Source organism: Stigmatopora argus, chromosome 13 (genome assembly GCF_051989625.1).
Source record: "Stigmatopora argus isolate UIUO_Sarg chromosome 13, RoL_Sarg_1.0, whole genome shotgun sequence".
NCBI lineage: Eukaryota > Metazoa > Chordata > Actinopteri > Syngnathiformes > Syngnathidae > Stigmatopora > Stigmatopora argus.
Genome location: NC_135399.1, coordinates 13,917,141 through 13,936,110, shown reverse-complemented (window position 1 = coordinate 13,936,110; position 18,970 = coordinate 13,917,141). Strand labels below are relative to the sequence as shown.

The 18,970-nt window shown below is 41.2% G+C and overlaps 2 protein-coding genes across 3 annotated transcripts in view; one reads left to right on the top strand and one right to left on the bottom strand.

The window, feature by feature from the left end:
• The window catches only part of ppp2r3b (protein phosphatase 2, regulatory subunit B'', beta), a 90,608-nt gene that overhangs the window by 14,835 nt on the left and 56,803 nt on the right, over positions 1–18,970 (top strand). The window contains exon 4 of the mRNA XM_077616829.1: positions 17,844–17,920. The gene's annotated coding sequence lies outside the window, so the exon portion shown is untranslated. The remainder of the gene's footprint in view (positions 1–17,843; positions 17,921–18,970) is intronic.
• shox (shox homeobox) lies at positions 1,390–10,326 on the bottom strand. 2 transcript variants are annotated; one of them, XM_077617779.1, is made up of 6 exons: positions 10,011–10,326; positions 9,076–9,287; positions 6,954–7,011; positions 6,742–6,851; positions 3,740–3,952; positions 1,390–3,361 (listed from the first exon to the last, which is right to left on the bottom strand). In XM_077617779.1, the coding sequence occupies exons 1-6, from the start codon at positions 10,261–10,263 to the stop codon at positions 3,272–3,274; spliced, it is 936 nt and encodes a 311-aa protein (XP_077473905.1). In that variant the 5' UTR covers positions 10,264–10,326; the 3' UTR covers positions 1,390–3,271. The 2 variants fall into 2 exon arrangements, with proteins under 2 accessions (XP_077473905.1, XP_077473906.1); XM_077617780.1 differs by having other exon boundaries at positions 6,742–6,830.

Here is an 18,970-nt window from a genome sequence, read left to right as displayed (position 1 = left end):
AACGTCCAAGTCAAAAGGGTCGCACGGCCATTAATTGAATAGTAAAAAAGACATTTTCAAAATCTGATTAGCAAACATACTAAAATGATACCGTTTTTTCCAGACTTGGGCCGTTAGTCTGCAACCGTATCGGCCAAAATCTTGACGTACGAGCATGGCGGTAAAAATGAAATTCAGTACATTTGGGCTAATTCCCGCGCAAGGGCTTCGGACAATAGGCCACTATACCACATGGCGTAATTACTTTGTGTACACACATCTGGAATTAAGCTCTCAGAGGAAGCTAATACTCACCCCCTTCCCCAAAAAAGAGGCAGACTGTTTTTTCGTAGAACAAGGAAAAAGAACGATTCACCCGTGGCGAAAACTCGAAACCCAGGTCGCCAAACGCAGGGGCGGAACTACAAAAAGTGATTGATGGAGTGGCAAGGGGGTGGCAAGAACATTTTGAGGGGTGACAAACAAAAGCAAAAATAAGACAAATCCGTTTTGTTTACCACCATTTTGTTGATGAAACATCTGATTTTTGGGGTCAAATTCATTCATTTTCCATTCCGCTCATCCTCACAAGGTTCGTGGAGGGTGCCAGACCACTTTGGGCAGTGGGCGGGGGGCACTGTGAATGAGTTGCCAGCCAATCGCAGGGGACAAGGAGACAAAGAACCGTCTAGTCATCTTAGCAAGCGTGTGGGAAGAAACCAGAGTACCCAGAGAAAACCCACATGGGCATGGGGAGAACCTGCAGAGGAAGGTTTGAGCCCACCTTTGATTAAACCCTCGATCTGCACTCGTAAACGTCAAATGGTTGGTTCATTTTATCCCACCGTGCCCACCCTGGGGGATCCGCCCATGGCCAAACTGGTCCTCTTTGGACTGGGAGAAGATTACAAGTGGTTCTCCTAATTCCGCCTTTCGTCGTGGACTCGCCTGACTTCTATTTGACCGCCGTCATCGGCGACCGTAAGACGTTGCGTTTTAGAAGGAGGGGCGACCGATTTTTACGACGCTTGACAACATCTGGCTTTCATAGCAGCGCCACCAGATCAGAAGTCACTTAACTAAGACCAATAATCATCCACAGGTTGCAACTTAAGGCAAACATACAACATTTTCTAGATGTCCATTCGCAAAACTGTAAATCGTCAATTGCATGGTGATTGACTATTGATTCTTTGTAGAATATAACCGTTTGTTGATTTTATTAAGCGGGGGTCTCCAAACTTTTTTCTCCATTTTCAGAAAAATCATAGTATGGGCCAACTTGAAAACCATTTTTTTTTAAATGTTTTATTAAATCCAGTAGATATTCAGTTCATTTCAACTGGGAAATCTGGCATCCTTGCGTAATTTCTCCACAATTTGGGTTGAAAGAAACGTAGACAAAACAAATTCCTTGTCAAGTATTGTAACACTGGGGTACAAATACTTATAATTTTATTGATAGTTTACTTGTACAGGATGTACATTCATATTTTGTGTCTCAAAAGAGAGTTTGGGGTCAAACAAACGAACAAACAAACATGATTCATGTTTAAGCATGCCGGCAAATGAAGCGATAAGCGTCGTACAACAAATTCCACATTTAAAATTCAACCATCCCTGAAACTTGTGTAAACTTGGACACGCTACATTTAGTTTTTTTTCTTTTTTCTTCTCCTCTAAATGAGCCACGCCCCCCAATAAAGCACAGAAAAGGCAGACGAATAAATGAAAAAGCAACGTAAAAATGTACAGTTGTCGTCCGACTCTTAAGCTCTTCGCAGACCCTCCGATGCAAAAACCATAAATAAAACAGGCGTGTTTCATTTTCTCAAACCGAAACGTCGACAGTCGTTAATGCGGGTGGAACAGAAAGTGGGCGGGGCGTGAGAAAACGGCGACACAAATCGGAATCCTGAACATTTTTGGCAAATGAATGATGAATGTCACACACACACACACACACGCACACAACATGCAAATTAAAGCTAATCGTTTTGTAAACAACCGCTCGGGCCGCACGTCGATTCTGCTGAAAGTTGTCATAAATTTGATTTTTAGCTGAGCGTGAAATATGGCACCCTGTTTTTCTCCAACGCAATAAAAATGTACACGCCGCCTCGGAAAAACGAACGGCAAACAAAGTTCAAACTCCCAACAGTGCATTGAAAAAAACAACATAAAATCGACTAACTGCTAGCTGTTTAAGTTTTTTTTTGTTCTGCTATTTACAGTATTGCACTTAAACTGCACACCATTGCATTTCAGTTTGACTGAATGACAAAAAATTATATACAGTGCTTAACAAATTCATTTGACCACCTGTGCTTAAATACAAATTTGCATGGTGAAGACATCTTTCGATATTTTAGCATTTTTCAGTGGAAAAGAACTTTAAAAAATAATTTTGGTCAAAAAAATTATTTTGTATGCTGTACAATTATGTGATATGTTTTGACTCAAAGACTTTTGTTGGATTTACCTGCAAATTAAAAAAACGCGTTAATCACTGTCAGCTCCAATTGACCTAAAACAATAAAAAAATACTAATCAATTTGTATGACAATTGTGTTGATGAACCGACAAATTTTTAATAAAAACTGCATATTGAAATTTTGAGTTTGCCTTTTGATTGACTTCAATGCTCAATCAATATATATTTATATCCGTTTTTTAACCCTAGTGTCAACAACTGGTTCCATCAAAGATTGCCGTAATGCACGTAATGAAAAAACCTTAATGTCTGGTGGCAGAGAATCCATTTGTTAGGCACTGTACATCGTGTTTATACCCTTCATCCTTTTTTTTTTTATTTGTGGAACGCGTGGCGCGTATCAAATTCCCCAAGCCCACCCCTGTACTTTTTAATTTAATAAAGTAGTATCTTGCTTGTAGTGCCATTTGTAAACACCCACGACACACGAGACCTGAAGTGCAAAGGCAATCTTCACTTCTTCGCCCGGGATAGAAAGAACCAAAAGTCTGGGGAAGGGCGCTCCGGGTAAAATACAAAACAAAAAACAAATAGAAGGGCCAATGTGGAAGTTGTTGCTTTTCTTATATCACAAGTCCTTAAGAAGTAGAGGGGAGGAGACGGGGGTTGTTTCAAAGGAACGAAAGGAAGGAAGGCCTCCGCGCACGGGCGGTTGCAAATGCGCGCCTTTAAAGCCGGCGAGGAGGTCGGGAGCGGCGAGGCGTCCCTCGCCCCGCCCCGCCCCCGCCGTCCCGACCGTCCTCATCCACGCCGGCCACGCTAACTGTGGCTAAAGTCCTCAGCGTGCGGCGGGGCCCTTCAGACAGACATCCACATGCGTTTGTACGGTCCCTGGGATGTGATCTGTGCCTGGAGTGGACTGAGCCACTGGCCCCGCAGAAGTCCTGCCTGTTGGGCGAAAAGTAAAAGGTGACTTCATTGGTATTTCACGAGCGCTTCACTGGAAAAGTGGTTTGTTTTGGCAGCTGCTCTCTTTCTGACAATTATTTCGCTGCCCCTCCTCCCTTTTTTTTTTTTTTTTAAAGTCTTCCTCCTTTGTCCCCCCCCGAAAAGGCTCTCCGACTACCCAAAACCCCGCCACCCTCTCCCTTCTCTCATTGGCTGTTTGTGTTTACGTTTAGCTTTGAGCGTCACAGCCCCTTTTCACGGGCTCGGTCTTGTGCGAGAGGCCATTACGGGCCGGCGGCGTGGGGGGGTGGGGTTAAAGGTGGGGAGGGGGCGCCCCCGCTGGGGTCAGAGTCCCAGAGCCTCGGCGTGTTTCCTTGCCTTGAGTCGCAGGTCGGCGATGCTGGAGTTCTTGCTGTTGCTTTTGGCGGCGGCCGCCACCGCCGCCGCCGCCGAGGCCGAGTCGGCCAGAGAGGCGATGGGTAGTCCGAAGGGAGGGGGTGGGAACATCAGGTAGGGGGCGTGGGCCGCCAGGTGCGGGTGCAGGTGGGGATGGGAGTGGGCCACGCCGTCCAACTGGAGCTGCGCTTGAACCTGCCGCGTGAACACAGAAAAGGTCACTCGGGTTTGGCCGGCTGCGTTCATTTTCCGTTTTGTCATATTTGTATGCCGCAAGAATTTCGAGCTTAGTGGATTTTCGCATTCGGAAACGTGAGCTGGCAATTGTCGTAATTGTTAACTGTTGGTTTAAAAAAATGACAGTAATTCTTACCTGTCACAGTCTCGATAAAACTTTTGACGCTACCTTGCATTTGACGCTACTTCACTGACTCGTGATGTAATAACCCTCATAGATGGTTTTCACGTGACTATTTCAAATGTGAATTTATGGCTAGGTCAAAATATTCCCGTATCGGTCTAACATGACCCGCAATTTAAGGCTTGAGCAACCAGTGCATGTATGTATTTTTGTGCGTGTAGGGATATTTTAGGGCAGTACAAACCTAGACATCTGACTTTATTATTATTTTTATTATTCTTTCACCCTATTTTGTGTGCGTGTGCATGTGAGCAATGAGTTTAAGTTTGGTTGTGTGGCATTTTTTTCAAACGTAACCTCAAAGTTTAGCCCCTCAAAGGTGTTGCTTACTGTGTGTTTTCTATGAAAATAGCCAGCAGCCTCACCCGACCGACGTGCTTTCATTTCATCCTTTATTTTTGTCTGCGATTCTAAAAGTTAATGAATCTCACACACAAACACAGGCATCAGATTGTATGAGCCAAAATCAAAGTCTTCCTGAGGCCCAGAACACATTTGCTTAATTCAGTCTGCTGTTATACGCCGTCTTGTTACGCTGATGATTATGCATTCCATTGCATAAATAAACTATTTTTTGCACTCGAAAGATACTTGCATATTCCAAGTTATAAATATTTATCCAGACATATTCCTGAGTCTAAAGCGGCAGAGCATTTGAAAAAAAAAAGGTGGGCAAGAGTAGCATAACCTTTTTCATATTCCGGGTACCGTATTTTCCGGAACATAAGTCGCACTTTTTTTTTAATAGTTTGGCTAGTGTTGACATCTACTCAAATGCAACTCATAGATATCTTTAATTTTTTGTACTCTAACCACTGACAGTCCCTTATGTATTTTTTTCTTTAGGCCACAGTTATCCAAATATTCTTACTTACTAAAATATATTCCTAAAAGGTAGGCGAAAACAAAGCATGTGCCGAATTCAGAAAAACATGTTGCCATTTCTCATGTGTCAAATAGCAAAAGGGCCAAAAACTATTTTACGCTTTGCTCTTCCCACACAAATAAAAGCTTAAACATCACCCCGCATCATTTTTTTTTTGTGAATCTGCCTTTTACCCTAAAATGCTGAAAATAAAAATGAAGGTGGGACGCTGTTAGCAGTTAGTCGCTAAGCACTTCAAGGGCAAACAAACACCGCCATACGCTTATTAAAATAGTATATGAAGTTGATTTTTATCAATTGCGAAGTGATGTGTCCACACAAAAGCTTGCGTTCAACCTACGTTTAACTCTAGATCTTTCAAAGTGGCGGGATGGGGGCTGGATCTGGCCCTACGTATCGCTTTTTGTGGCCCGGTAAAGTCAACATTTTTGGATTTTGTTTATATGGGAAGAAAAGATACAAAAATAGGAAATATTTTCTATGTCGGGAAAAAGGTCGATGTCCGAAACGTTCCCGCGTAGGGCAGCAGTGCTATTAAGATGACGCTTGGTTAGTAGCGCGTTTCACCTGCATTTTTTTTAAAAGAAAAAAAAATGTTCCCAGCTCCGTCCTCGTTTTATCCTTCTCGACACGCAGGCCCGCCCGCCCGCTCAAGCCCGCTCAAGCTCCATAAGCCTCATTTCTCTTTTTGGCCCCCTCCCGGCTTTGGTGCTCTCTTTCATGTATGGCCTAATTAGGCCGAAGCCGCCGCGTGTCACAACATAGCGAGACGGCCGAAAGGTCCAAGAGAGCCAAAAAAGAGCTACGGGATGTTTAATTCGGCGGTAGAACGTGAGGTGGAAAAATTGCTGCCGGAAAACTCGCACAAATTTAACCTTCGCTTCCTTACAATTTTTATATGCTGGGGTATTTGCATTTTTTGGGGGGGCTTTTGATCGGCAGTGCTGAAAAACTAAGATAAGATCCATAAGTTCCATATCCGCTTCTGCAGTTGTCACATAGAGTAGGAACTAATCTATTCTATTACCTGTTCTACGGTAATGATTACTTTTCCTTCTTTGCAATTAGTGTCTATTGTGCTATTTAATCTTGATTTAACCACAGAAAGTTCAACTCTTGAATTCTTAAGTCATAAAAACTGCCCGCTCAACAGGAATTTAGTTTGCTGCCTACGAGGAAAAAAAAATCAAATGTTCCGCATTGTAGTTAAACTGCAAGGTTTTGCGTATTAAGTTTCTGTGAAGTTCAGGCATAATTGAAGCTACAAGGTACAAAACTAGACGTACTGCAAGTGTTTAAAATGATTATATTTCAAAATAAGACACACACACCTAAATCGTGTAAACTGAGCCGTAGAGAATTGTTTTGTTTCGCTAAAGTCAAACTCATTACGTTTGAAGGTGATAAAATGTAAACGGGAAATTTATTCTGTCTGGTTTGGGTCACTTTCTGTACAATGAGCGAACATTTATGGCAGTCAAAACGGATCGGTCATCTTTGCCGTCCAATGACTACATTTTATATCGCGTCTTTGTCAATTTTAGAGTTCTTGGGGTTGCTTTCTTTAAATTGCGGGTCACTTCCTGCACGTTTGGGGTCAATGATGGCCGAGGCCAGTTTGTAAAGTAGCCCGAAAAGCAGGTGTTGCAAGGCCTGCTAGCATGCCGGCCTGCCTACCTGTTGGAAGGGCATCCGGAGGGCCCCCATGTTGACGTAGGGCGCCACCCTGCAGGCGTCCAAGTGACTGCCACTGCCCAAGATGACCCCTGGAGAGAAGGGAAAGATGTCTGTCAGACAGCCAGACAGTTATGTGAGATGAGATGAGAAAGGGAAGCATATTTTCACAATAAAAGCCATTGCTTTAAAAGGGTGCCAAAAGCCACGCTTACCCTTGTGCATCTGGTTTTCCTGTTTTCGACATTTTGCTCTTCGGTTCTGAAACCAAACCTGCGGCGGGGGAGGAAAAAAAGTGTGTTTTAGGACAGCGTTTGAAAAATGACAACAGATTTTGATCTTTTTTTCTTGTTGGAAATGGCGTCAAGAGTCAAAAATCTGTGTGAAATATAATTTTTAAAAGCTTGAAAAGCAGGAGGAATTAAGAAATGCGCTCATGGATGTTTTGTCTTTTTATAAAAACATTCATGAATTATTAAACATGTTCCACAAACCCATTTTTTAGTGAACGAGAATTTTGGGGGGATTTATTCACTTTTGTTATTTTCACAAAAGGAACAATATGTCCTAAAATGCTACATCATGAAAAATGCATACGCAAAAATACAATTAGCTGGTTGCATGACATGATTTAATTTTGTTATTTCATTCACAAAATATTATTAAAGCCTTTGAATCTCATAATATTGAAAATATCAATTTTCTCATATGGCCTGTTTTTTGTGTACATACAAAAAAGCAGAACTACATATTTCCCAATCAATGTCACGTCATGCAAATAATGAAACATTAACCAAATATCACTTAATATCCAAAGGTTTTTGCCGTCAACATTGAATGGTTTTAAATATGTATTTTTTTTAGGATATTTTGAACCAAAGGGCAAATCAATTTGGAACCTAAAATGTCGCGCTTTCAGTTTGCTGCCAGCGATTATTAATTATCATCAACCTAATTTGTCCTCATGAATAATTGTAACAAGCTCCGCCTCTTTGACGATTAGAAATGAACCGTTTAGAAATTAACCCTTTCAGTGACAGTTGTAAAGTAGTTGACACTTAAAACCTTTAACCTCTCGGTAGGGCACGTGAATATTTATGTATTATTAGGAAAAGAAAAACAAACAAAAAAAATATTGGACGTCCATTGCCGTCAATGGCATCCAAAGACTGCTCCAACAATTGGATTCGGACAACTACTCCATAAATACATTTTGGACTGGGAAGAGTCGGTATTAGAAAAAGGTAGATTCAGTTATGATTCATATTTTTAGGATACAGATGTGTCAAAGTAGGCCGAGCAATTTCCACACACTTATTTCTTCATGAAGGGCCACTCAATGATATGAATTAATCTCATTTCTGTTTGGACGTTTTTTTTTAGGGCGTGTGTAATGCAGACAGTGAAAAATGACATTTAATAACATATTTGCTCTAAATGCATTAGTGACTGACTCTCATAACTTTCAATTACATCCACTCACACAGCTGCGCTCACACCGAAACAACACTAAAAAAGCAAGAAAACGTTTCAAAAGGGAATGCTTTTTAATATCATATTTTTTAAGCAGAGGAAAACATCCCTAAATTTTTGCAAATTCAATCAAAACCGTTTCACTATTCATTAGAGTAAATTGGATTTATTTTCCTATAGGAGGCGAAGAGACTTTTCTTTCGTCGTTTTTCAATACGAGACGAGCAACTATAAATAGTGCAAATTTAATTTAATTTCCCCTTGAGAATAAATGATGAATTGCATGCAATATCATGTAAATCTGCATATACGCATTATGCACGTGCATTCAATCAAATGCTGTAAAATGTTAGCTACTTTGCAAGATAGCCCAAAAATCCCATTAAAAAAAACCCTATTTTTTTAAATATCCTTTTTTTGCACGAATTGTAATTTTCACTAATTTCCCTTTGAACTGGGAGTGACTTGAATGTCTCCCAGTCCAAATGAATTGGACATCTAACACCATTGATGTCACTAAAACGTGAACATTGAACGCCATCCATGACATGCATTTATTCCTCCTGCTTTTTAACTTGGTTTTTATCAACAGTATGGTGATTCACAAATTATTCGACAAGAATAAATTCCATTTTGTTTTAAAGCAATCATAATCTTAAGGTTTTTTTTTTAAAAAAAAAGCTCTTATTGCATACATTTATGGCCTTCTACCTCCATTCGAAAAACATGATGCTCTCATAATGTCAGATTTTTTCCCTCAATGAAATCTCCTATTAATTCTGGATGGCGAAATATGGTTATTAGGGCTCTTTTTAAATATTTTTTTTTCCTGTCGCGTGATCCGGTTCTCGAACTTTGACTCACCTGGACGCGGGCCTCGGACAGACCGAGGCGCTGACTGAGCTCCTCCCGCATGAAGGCGTCCGGGTAGTGCGTCTCGTCGAAAAGACGCTCGAGCTCGTTGAGTTGCTCGAGCGTGAAGTTGGTGCGACTCCGGCGTTGCTTCAGCTTGCCTTGCGCGTCCTCGTCCTCCGACTTGACGTCCTCCTTCTTGTCCTTGGCGCACTCGTAAATGCCTGCCCAAGTCCACAATCGACGCTCGTTCAGAATAAAACCAAAAACATGGGATAGGGGGGCGATTTTCCCCCGCAATTTTACGACAATTTCAATGCCTTATCGTATTTGCTATCACATCGGATTGTTGTTTTAAGTCGGATGTGTTCACAAGTACTGAAAGCACTGCATGTTAAATTGTTTTTCCCCTCATTTTTATCATTACTGTTTTTAAATAGTGCTCGTATTTTATTTTATTTTTAATGTTTTGCTGCAATATTAAGGCCTATGCTCGCTTCTCTTGCTGCACTCACAATAATGCAACTCCAAATATTGCAGCCTTTGATAAAACGGACAAAGTAATCAAATAAAAATCTGATTTTTGTCCCACGTATACATATTCTAAAAATCCGAACAAACTCCTCCTTTACTGATTATTAAAAAAATGCCCAAACAAAATATTACAAATTGGAATAAAAGCAATGCAGTCTGCTGTAGTTTTCTTTCTGCATCTGCAATTACTTTATTTCTCAGTCTCGGCTCCCGCAAAAAATCCAACAATAAAATGTAGTGACTAAATACACTTTTTTTCGTGTGGAAAATATCTTGATAATCCCTACCTATATAAAAACGCGATCATTTTTCCCCCTTTTGTGTGAACTCCTAAATTGTCGCTCGTTTTTTTTCGTTTTTTTTTTCGCCCCCCCCTCACTGACGCTCGTCGTTCGATCGGTTCGTTCGGTTACCTTCGGCGGGCCTCGTGACGTGGAAGTCCTTGAGCTTGTCCTTGTCCAGCTGCTCCACATGCTCCTTGTAAGCGTGTAGCGGACAATCGCCGAAGTCGTGTTCGCCGGGGCTGGCCAGCTCTCGCGGCCGAGCCAAGCCGGACGTCTCCAGCACTTCCCGGTACGTGATGGCCTCCTTGCTACCGCCTCCGCTCCCGGTCTCTTTCCCCTTGGCTTCGAACGACTTGGACACGAACGCCGTGAGCTCTTCCATGGCTGCCCCACTGCCTGCCTGCCTTTTGTTTTTTTAAAATGATGATTATATTCCCCCCCAAAAAAGCAGGCCCCCCTCCCTCCCCTCCTGGCCCCGATCCCTCTCTTCCTCCGGCAAATGAAAATAGCCCCGAATCATCCAATAAAAAAAATTAAAAAAAAGAAATATAAGAAAAGAATCCAAGCGACGTCGAGAGCTCCGCGCCGTGAAGTTGGGGAGAGAGTGGAAGGAGTGGAGGTGAGATCACTCCCGCTGTTGTGAGTGTCTTTTGGAGAGCTCACTATTTATACCGCCTTGAGACCCCCCCCCCCCCCCCCCACTCCCCACCTCACCCATCCAGAAGCCCCCCCACTTCACGCGCGCGCAGCCTTCTGCGCGTCTAGTGCAATTAAAGGCCTTAACAGCACTCCACGCACAATTCAATTTTAAGACCCCCACACACCCCCACCCCACACACACATATTCACACACGCACACACTTCGGTCCTCTCTCTCTTTTGCACGCTCATGATTTTTATTTCTTTTTTTAACTCATCTAATCAATGATGTACTGATGGAGGAGTTTAAATGGAGTGGAGAAAAGGGGGGTCTTTGAAAATAAAGCCCACCCTGACTCCATTCATGCTAACATGTTTGTTTATTTTTTACAACTTTATTTCTTATGGTTGCTTTACTGCAGTTACTTTATTTGGGAAAGTTTTGGGGATGGAATTTTTAATAGAGTCGCGAATTTATTGTTTTTCTTTTTTTTTTTAAATACCATTGGGCTACTGTAGTGGGATTATATATCGTTATTTATTCATCAGTATTGATTTTTATGCATATTCAATATCCACGTTTATCTACAAAATGGAAGATGAAAATAGACTTATTTTCTTTTTGGACAACTAATACAGTCGTTGTTTTTACTTCACTATTTCTTCAGTTTCTTTTCTTTTCCCACATTTTGGCGAGTCTGGAAAACCAAACGATTTATTTTAATATTTTATTAAGTGTTATTAGTTTGAACAGTATTTTTAGCATTGGTTTTCCAATTCAACTTGCATTTTTATTCAATACACCGAATTCACCGGGGCATTTTTTTTTTTGCAGTGATTCATTTTGACATTTGTCATACATTGTTCGAAACTCATCCGTTTAGTGCATTCATGTCCCCTGATTTTGTATATTTAGCTGATATATTTTCATGAAATGATGCTATATGACTTTGAAGGCATTTAAATTCCATAGAGAATCCATAATGTTTTTATTGGGAGTCTGCTGCAATCCTTTGGGGTTGCAAATGTGGCTTGTAGATCAATACATATTTATATGAGTATTGGGGGGGGGCGATGTTTTTTTTCTTCTGTTCAGACCTTGTAACAAGTGAATGTGTTAGTGAGTCCATGAAGGCTTTTTAACAGGGCCGGCGCCCAGCAAAAATATAGGCCGTTAGAGGCACACGTTCCCCGGGGTCCGCCACCCTGAAGCCGGCCTCCCCCCACTTATTCGCCGGCGTAGATTCAGTCTCATGACGCGCTTCGATGTTTCTCCATTTATCAGACTCGCGCACGCGCACACAACGCCACCTTTCTTCTCGTGCTGTTAATAAATTTCCTCAAAGACGCACAGCAGCAGAGACAAAAAAAGGGGTGTCAGTCTTTTTTTTTTTAAATTCCCCCTCCCCAAGTCGTATTTATGGTTTTATTCTAGGGCCAATTAGACTGCTGCGATGAATTGATAGCTTTTGTGTTTTTTAGATATTTAAAGGTATCCACATTCTGTTTTGGAATCTTTTGGTAGCAAATATTGTCTTGTATTGGCTCATATTTTTAATCAATAAGGGGGAGAAACATATTTTTGTCTTTTTTTAAAGAAAAAAACAGTAAATAGTCATTTAAAAAATGCTTTTATTTAGGAAAGAGTAAATTGTCTTGGCTTTGATTGGTTTTTAACATATTTTGGGATAGAAAAAGTGTGTGTGCGGTTTAACTATTCTGTTTTTAGCTTTCAGAAACGTTTATTTAAACATTCCTAGAAAGGAAAATAATTAAATGTTTCATTTTTCCTCTTTTATTCATTTGTCTTATCATAAAAAAGTAAAATCAGTAGATATATTAACATTCTTCATCAATTCAATACAAAAATTCACATTTTACTTTGAAGTATTTTTTTCAAATATTTAAAAATAAAAATAGCGGAAGAAACAGAAATCCCCCCAAAATGTTTGTTTTTATCTTTCAACGCATGATGTAGTCTAGTATACAGATCACAAACACATGTTAGCATTTCCTAGACTACCTCTAGTACAAGATATGTCTTGAACATGTCATTCTTGGCCTTATTAGCTCAAGCCAGGAGGTGACAAGTGTACAGTAGTCGCCTCCTCATCCTCCATTTATTCCTCATTAGATGAATTCTTCCTTCAACCTGCTTGTGAAGGCTCACTAGTATTCCACAAACGTCACTAGACTTCAATTAGTCGCTTTTTGCTCACTGGTGGAGAGCGAGAGAGGGGGGAGGAGGAAGGAGGGAGGGAGCGAGGGGGGAGAGAGAGAGACTGTAATCCACAACCAACAGCACATGGGCCAATTCAGGCACCGGTGGTGTCAAACTAGTGAGCCGGGGGCCAAATCTGGTCCACCGCGTCATTTTTGACACTACCAAAGTCAATTGTGTGAATCAACATTTTCTCCAAAATAAAATACTCCAGATATTGAAAAATGTTCAGTTTTTTAAACCAAGTAGTAACATAGTTTTCATTTTATTGAAATTTTGCAAATCTTTCTGTTGTTGTTGTTGAGCCTTTTAACCCTATGCAGATATTTTTCCCTGATAAAAAGTGATGTATCATAAAACTATGATGGAAATTATATTTGACATCTTTTAGCCTTATAGATGAAAGAATTTTAATTTGATGCATATTTTGTGGTTTGGGCTTGAAAGGGTGAATATGAAAGAAGAAAGTAGTGATTTATTGGTTTGACACCTTATACCTGGAAACAAAAACACATAGTCTTCAAATAAAATGTAAAAGATACTAATATAAAAATAACATGATTATATATATTTTTTAAATTAAATATATATTTTTTTTCAACAAGCATTGATGTGTAACATGAGCTTTGTTAGTTTAAAAATGACTAATTTCTACCTTATTATTGCTGAACATGTAGAAAAACATCCAAACGGGGTAATATTTCATGTTATTATACATATTTATGTGTCTGCTTCACCTGTATTGCTACCAAAGCTAGCTGACAATATATTTTTTGTATATTTCCGCTTTTCATCATCATTAACCAGCGTTTACGATGGCCCTAAAGGGAGCTTTGTGTGTTTAAAAACCTCCGCTGCCATCGAAACAAAAGCTTCCGGCACCGAGAAAGGGAAATAAAATGCGAGCGGATGTTTTGAGAAAGTCGGATTGTTGCGTACGTTCTGTAGCCGAGGGCCGCGACCATGTTGTGGTGAGGTTGGGGGGTATTGAGGGGCGTGAAATTGACATTGGAGCTGCATTTGCAAGGAAAACAGCAACCCATGTTGCTTTCCAAATGAAACAGGCTTTTCCTGGATGTCTCGAACAAGCTTTGTTACCCCCTCACTTGTTCTTTTTTCTATCAAAAGTGCAAAATCTATTAGTCATATGTATACATGTATATCAGGGCTGTCCAAAATACGATAGAAATATATATATATATATATATTTTATTAACCCACAGATAATGATAAAATCTCAGTGAATTGGGCCCGCACAAGAAGGTTGAGAAAGCCTACATCCCGTTGCACTTTTCGTCTTTAACACTAGATGGAGCTGGTCACTTAAACAGTGCTTTTTAGTTAGCTGAAATGTAGGCAACTGTAGAATTTTGGTATTTTGTTTTACATAGATGAAAAAAATCCAAATAAGGTCATACATTGCGATTTTAGAGGACTAAAGTTGTAATATTTCGAGATTAAAGTCATATATTGTCTATATGACGGAAATAAAGTCGTAATATTATGCAAATTAACTCGTTTTGTTGCTGCATTTTACAGTTCGGAACTTGGAAGTTGTTTGATTTCATGGGCTGACACTTGCAATATTTTAGCATTAAAATTGTAACATAATGAGATCAATGTCATTTAATTTTACGGAAACTGGAAGTTGTTTGGTTTCCCCGTCTCCAACACAAAACTACTTTTGCCGTAATATTGGGAGACGGAAGAAATATCAAAAGAAAAGAAGTCGTACAATTGCAACAAAGTAGCTATAGTTGTTCTAAACACAAGACAGCACTTAGCGACGATCTAATAGGAACGTCGTTCAATGGGTCGATATTTCCGATGTAGAACACGACCAGGCGAGCTGACGGGTTCCTTTAAAAAAAAAAAAAAAAAAAAGCAGGCTGCCGGCGCCCTGATCGCTTCCAAATGAAGTCGTGTAGAAGACGCGGCATTTTAAGGTGCTCGCTTGTTTGCGGTGCGCGTGGCAATTAAAAATAATTGGCGAGCGGATTTTTTCCCCGAGAATCTTCCAAGAGTGCCAGTGATGATCTAATGACGCTTCATTAGGCATGCTGAAAGCTTCCAGCTCCATATGACACACGCAATTAGCCGCCATCACACGCATTGGGAAAAAAAATGGTAGAAAAACGCCTCGGCCAAGACGAGCTCTTCACTTAATGGCCAATTCATTTGCTAATTGATTTCTTATTAGCGGAAGGCAGAGACGACTGTTTGGCCAACCGCTGCCGCTAATTAACGGCGTTTACGCCATTAGCGGCTGGCTTCATTTTTCCGGCGAAACAACATCGGAGGCGAGGAACGCGGCCGCCGGCTTTCTCCCTCTTTTATTTGGACGATGAGCCGACCGGACCTGCTGATTAAACACGCCTGTCACGTGACAGAGCGAGCGGGGGTCCGGAGGCCAGATGTAATTAAAAGGCAGTAATAGCGGCAAATGTGACATATTAGCATCTATATTTCATGGCGTGTGTCAGCAGTGGACTTTGCTGGCTTTTACCAGGGAGAATCAAACAAATTCATGTTTTCGGACCGCCGTCTACGCCAGCAACTGGAACTCTACGAGGCTCGATCCTAATTCGGAGCGTCGTTAATGACCAGATAGCCGGCGTATCTCAATTTTTATAATGCAATTATAATAGGAGCTATGGAGTACAGTTCATTGCAGGGGTGAGCCAGTTTTTATTGGCCCGGAGCAAGCAATGAACATAGAATTGCATATGGCACCCGTATCAGAAGCTTGAGTTCAGCCTACATTCTATTGCTTTTCTCAGCTTTAACACTAGATGGAGCTAGTCACTTGATCAGTGACTTCAATGTGGGGAACTTCAGACAATTTCAGCATTTTATTATATATGTATCCACGTATATGTGTATGTATATATATGTGTATGTATATATATATATATATATATATATATATATATATATATATATGTATATTTGTGTGTGTATATGTATGTATATGTGTATATATATATATATATATATATATATATATATATACATACACACACATATACACATATATATATATATGTATATATACACATACATACATACACACACATATGTATATATATATATGTGTGTGTGTGTATATGTATATATATATGATATATATGTATATATATACACACATATACACATATATACATATATTAAGATGTGTGATGAATTATTTTAGTATTATCATCTTCTAATTTTCTTGACTTTGTTGGTATCACTGGACATTTTAGCTTTGTTCTGCAAAGTTTGTTTATTTTTTTGACTGAAATTTACATTGCCAGACTTTAAAGTGGGAATTCAAAAAATGAAGTCAAAAACTTTTTTATTCGTCAGTGTGTCGAATCTGCTTCATTTTTCAGGTGAAAACTAATTTGATCAAATCCAACATTGATGAGAGTCAAAGATGTCCAATTCAAGAGTCAACATACTCTTGAATTGGGCATCTTTTTTTTCAAAAATACGAAACGACCAGAAACTATTTTCCATCGCGGCGAGCCCTCAGTCGAATCAGCGTCCTCGAAAAATCTTGCTATGATGCAAGACGGCGCGCCTCTTGCTTCCCATGGCGCCGTCCGCTCGATGTTACGGTCACGTTGTCCTCTCCTCTTTTTTCTTCCCTTTCACTCGTGCCGCGTCATTGGAAGGCGGCGGCCTCGAGTACGCCACACTTTTTTTTCGCTCATAATCGGGCCGTTGAGCCGCTGTGGCGTCACTCCATTAAAAAGCCTCCTCGCCTCCCTGGCGGGCAAAGCGAGACACTTACCGCCAACGCGCCTCGTCGCTCTCCGAAGACGTCGTTAACGCGTCGCCCGAGTTCCCCCCGTCGTTAGCGGCCGCCACCGAGCATTCGCGTGGGGGTTCACGCCCCGTCGGGGCGGGGGGGTCATCGTCACGTCCCCCGAGGGCCCGGCGATTCCGATCCCTTGCGAGGAATCCGTCTAAATAATGTATAGACGGCAACCGACGCGCGTCTGGGTTCAGCTGTCTGGGCCCCAAAAATGATCAATGTCCTCCGATTATTATTTATCTCCCCCCCCTTCGTCCCCCCGGCCTCCCCAACTCGCTCTTTCATGTTGCCCTCTGGGAGCCAAACAAAACAGGGATTTCTACTGCAAATCAGGAGCTAAAACACCATGTGATCAGCCATGAATTATTTGCAGGCTATTGATTTGGAGCAATTGTTGCCTTTCCCCCTGCGGAGTCTTTGGCCACAATACCGCAGACCTTTTTTTTCCTATCGGGGGCCATTTAAGCAGTTATGCTTTGGATTTCATGCAAAATGCATGGAAAACACGCGCGCACACACATAGGCCGAATAGATTATAGAGGTTTATATACATGAGGGGTGTCTAAACTTTTTTTTCCCCACGGCTGCTTGCAGAAAAATCAGAGCCAACTCGAATTCCTTCTGAGATCAGGTTTTTAAAAAGTGTTTATTAAGAATTTGAAGAGGTACAAAGCAACAAAATGATACAGATAGGACAGATTTTAACCCAAAAACATGTTTAACAATGTGGGAAGCAGTTAAAGTGGAAGAAACCTAACTGAAAGACTGCATCATGAAGATGTCGTTGTTTACTGTACTGTTTTACTATTGATTTATTTTTTGGGGCTGCAATGTCATTTTACAGCTAAAATGTTCAACCCTGAACATCACTTTGAATTCACAATATTTTTCTGACTCTGTCAACCAATCCAAAACAATACAGATAGTCATCCATAAGTCACACTGGAGTATAAAACACAGGATTCTTTTTAATTACATCCAACTCCAAGAATATATTTTGAGTGCAACTTAAAATATTTTGGTAAAAGCTATGCAGGATAAAGTATGGCAGATTATTATTGAACAAGAGCGCTCTCAGTAACGGTGCCCTAACAAATTACAGTAATCCCTCGAATATTGCGGTTAATGTCAACCAGATAGGGCCGCAATAATAAAAAAAATATGTGGAGTTTTGCATGTTGCCTATGTGGGTTTTCTCCGGGTTCCTCCCACATTCCAAAAAAAGCATGCATGCTAGGCTAATGGCATGCACCAAATTGTTCATAGCTATGAGTGATGGGTTGTTTTTCTCATTTTTCAGGGTGTACCCCGCCTGTAACCCATCGTTGGCTGGGATAGGATTGAGCCCCGCCCCCACGACCCTTCTGAGCTTAAGAGGTAAGGTCAAATTAATTTTTCGTGATAAAACAAAGGTTGGCTTTACCATCGTTTATTCGTAAGCGGCGGAAGAAGTAGCTTCTGGGGAAGTCTCGCACGTTATTGTGCGATTTTCGCAATGGTGGCTCATTGGCGTGGGAATTGCAAGCGGTGTCATTTGTAGGAAACGCCGCCAAAACTGAAAATCTGTCAAAATGTGGCAGTAGCGCTTTGGCGGGGTGGCCCACTTTATTGCAGCCAGAGTCAACAGTTCAGCTGTCGTCAGCTGCCGCGTCGCCGCCCCTGCCGGCGCTGTGTTGACTGCTAAATATTGATGGACATCTGGAGCGTCGCTCAGCCGCCGTCAAACTCCAGAGGCCCGCCCTCTTTTCGCACCTGGAAGAAAGCGTTTGGCACGGCCGCGCCACTTTGCCAGCTCGCTTGGCTGCCGTCTCAAAGCGGGCTTTTTTTTAAATCCCTGGCAAAAAGCAAGCAATCCCATCGGATACTTTGCCAGGATAGGCTCCTGCACCCCCGTGACCCTCGCGTCGTCAAATGAATGAATGAATCATGGAAAAAATAGCTGCTTTTTAACATGTCATCCAGTTTACATACCTGTCAACCTCTGCCGATAACTGCCTTATAAATGATTATGATTCCCCTTACAAACCCCCAAAAAATCTTACAAACACCGTACGACTCGTACGAGTCGTACGGTGTTTGTAAGGTTTTTTTGGGGTTTGTAAGGGGAATCATAATCATTTATAAGGCAGTTATCGGCAGAGGTTGACAGGTATGAGTTTATGAATACAAAGATGAGTCTGCGAGTGGCAAAGACACACATTTCAAGTTCCAAAAAGACTAGAGAATACCAAAAATGTCATAAACTCCTCTCGTGATCTGATGGATTGAAGTCAAGAGAGCAGTGACTTGAGTCAAACATGTGCTTGCAGTGCCCTCAAATCGCATTAGAAGACGTGTAATTGAGCTTTATGATGCAGAGGGGAGCATATGCTCAGCGGGCCAATTGAATCATCGCAAACGCGCGCCGTTCGGGGCCGAGAGCCGCCA

Excerpts from the sequence above, each read along its gene's own strand:
- shox (XM_077617779.1), bottom strand. The coding sequence starts at position 10,263 with ATGGAAGAGCTCACGGCGTTCGTGTCCAAGTCGTTCGAAGCCAAGGGG. Across the intron at positions 9,288-10,010 it reads CGTCACGAGGCCCGCCGAAG|GCATTTACGAGTGCGCCAAG; the intron begins GTAACCGAACGA and ends GGACTTGGGCAG. Across the intron at positions 6,852-6,953 it reads GGAAAACCAGATGCACAAGG|ACATCTTTCCCTTCTCTCCA; the intron begins GTAAGCGTGGCT and ends GCTGTCTGACAG.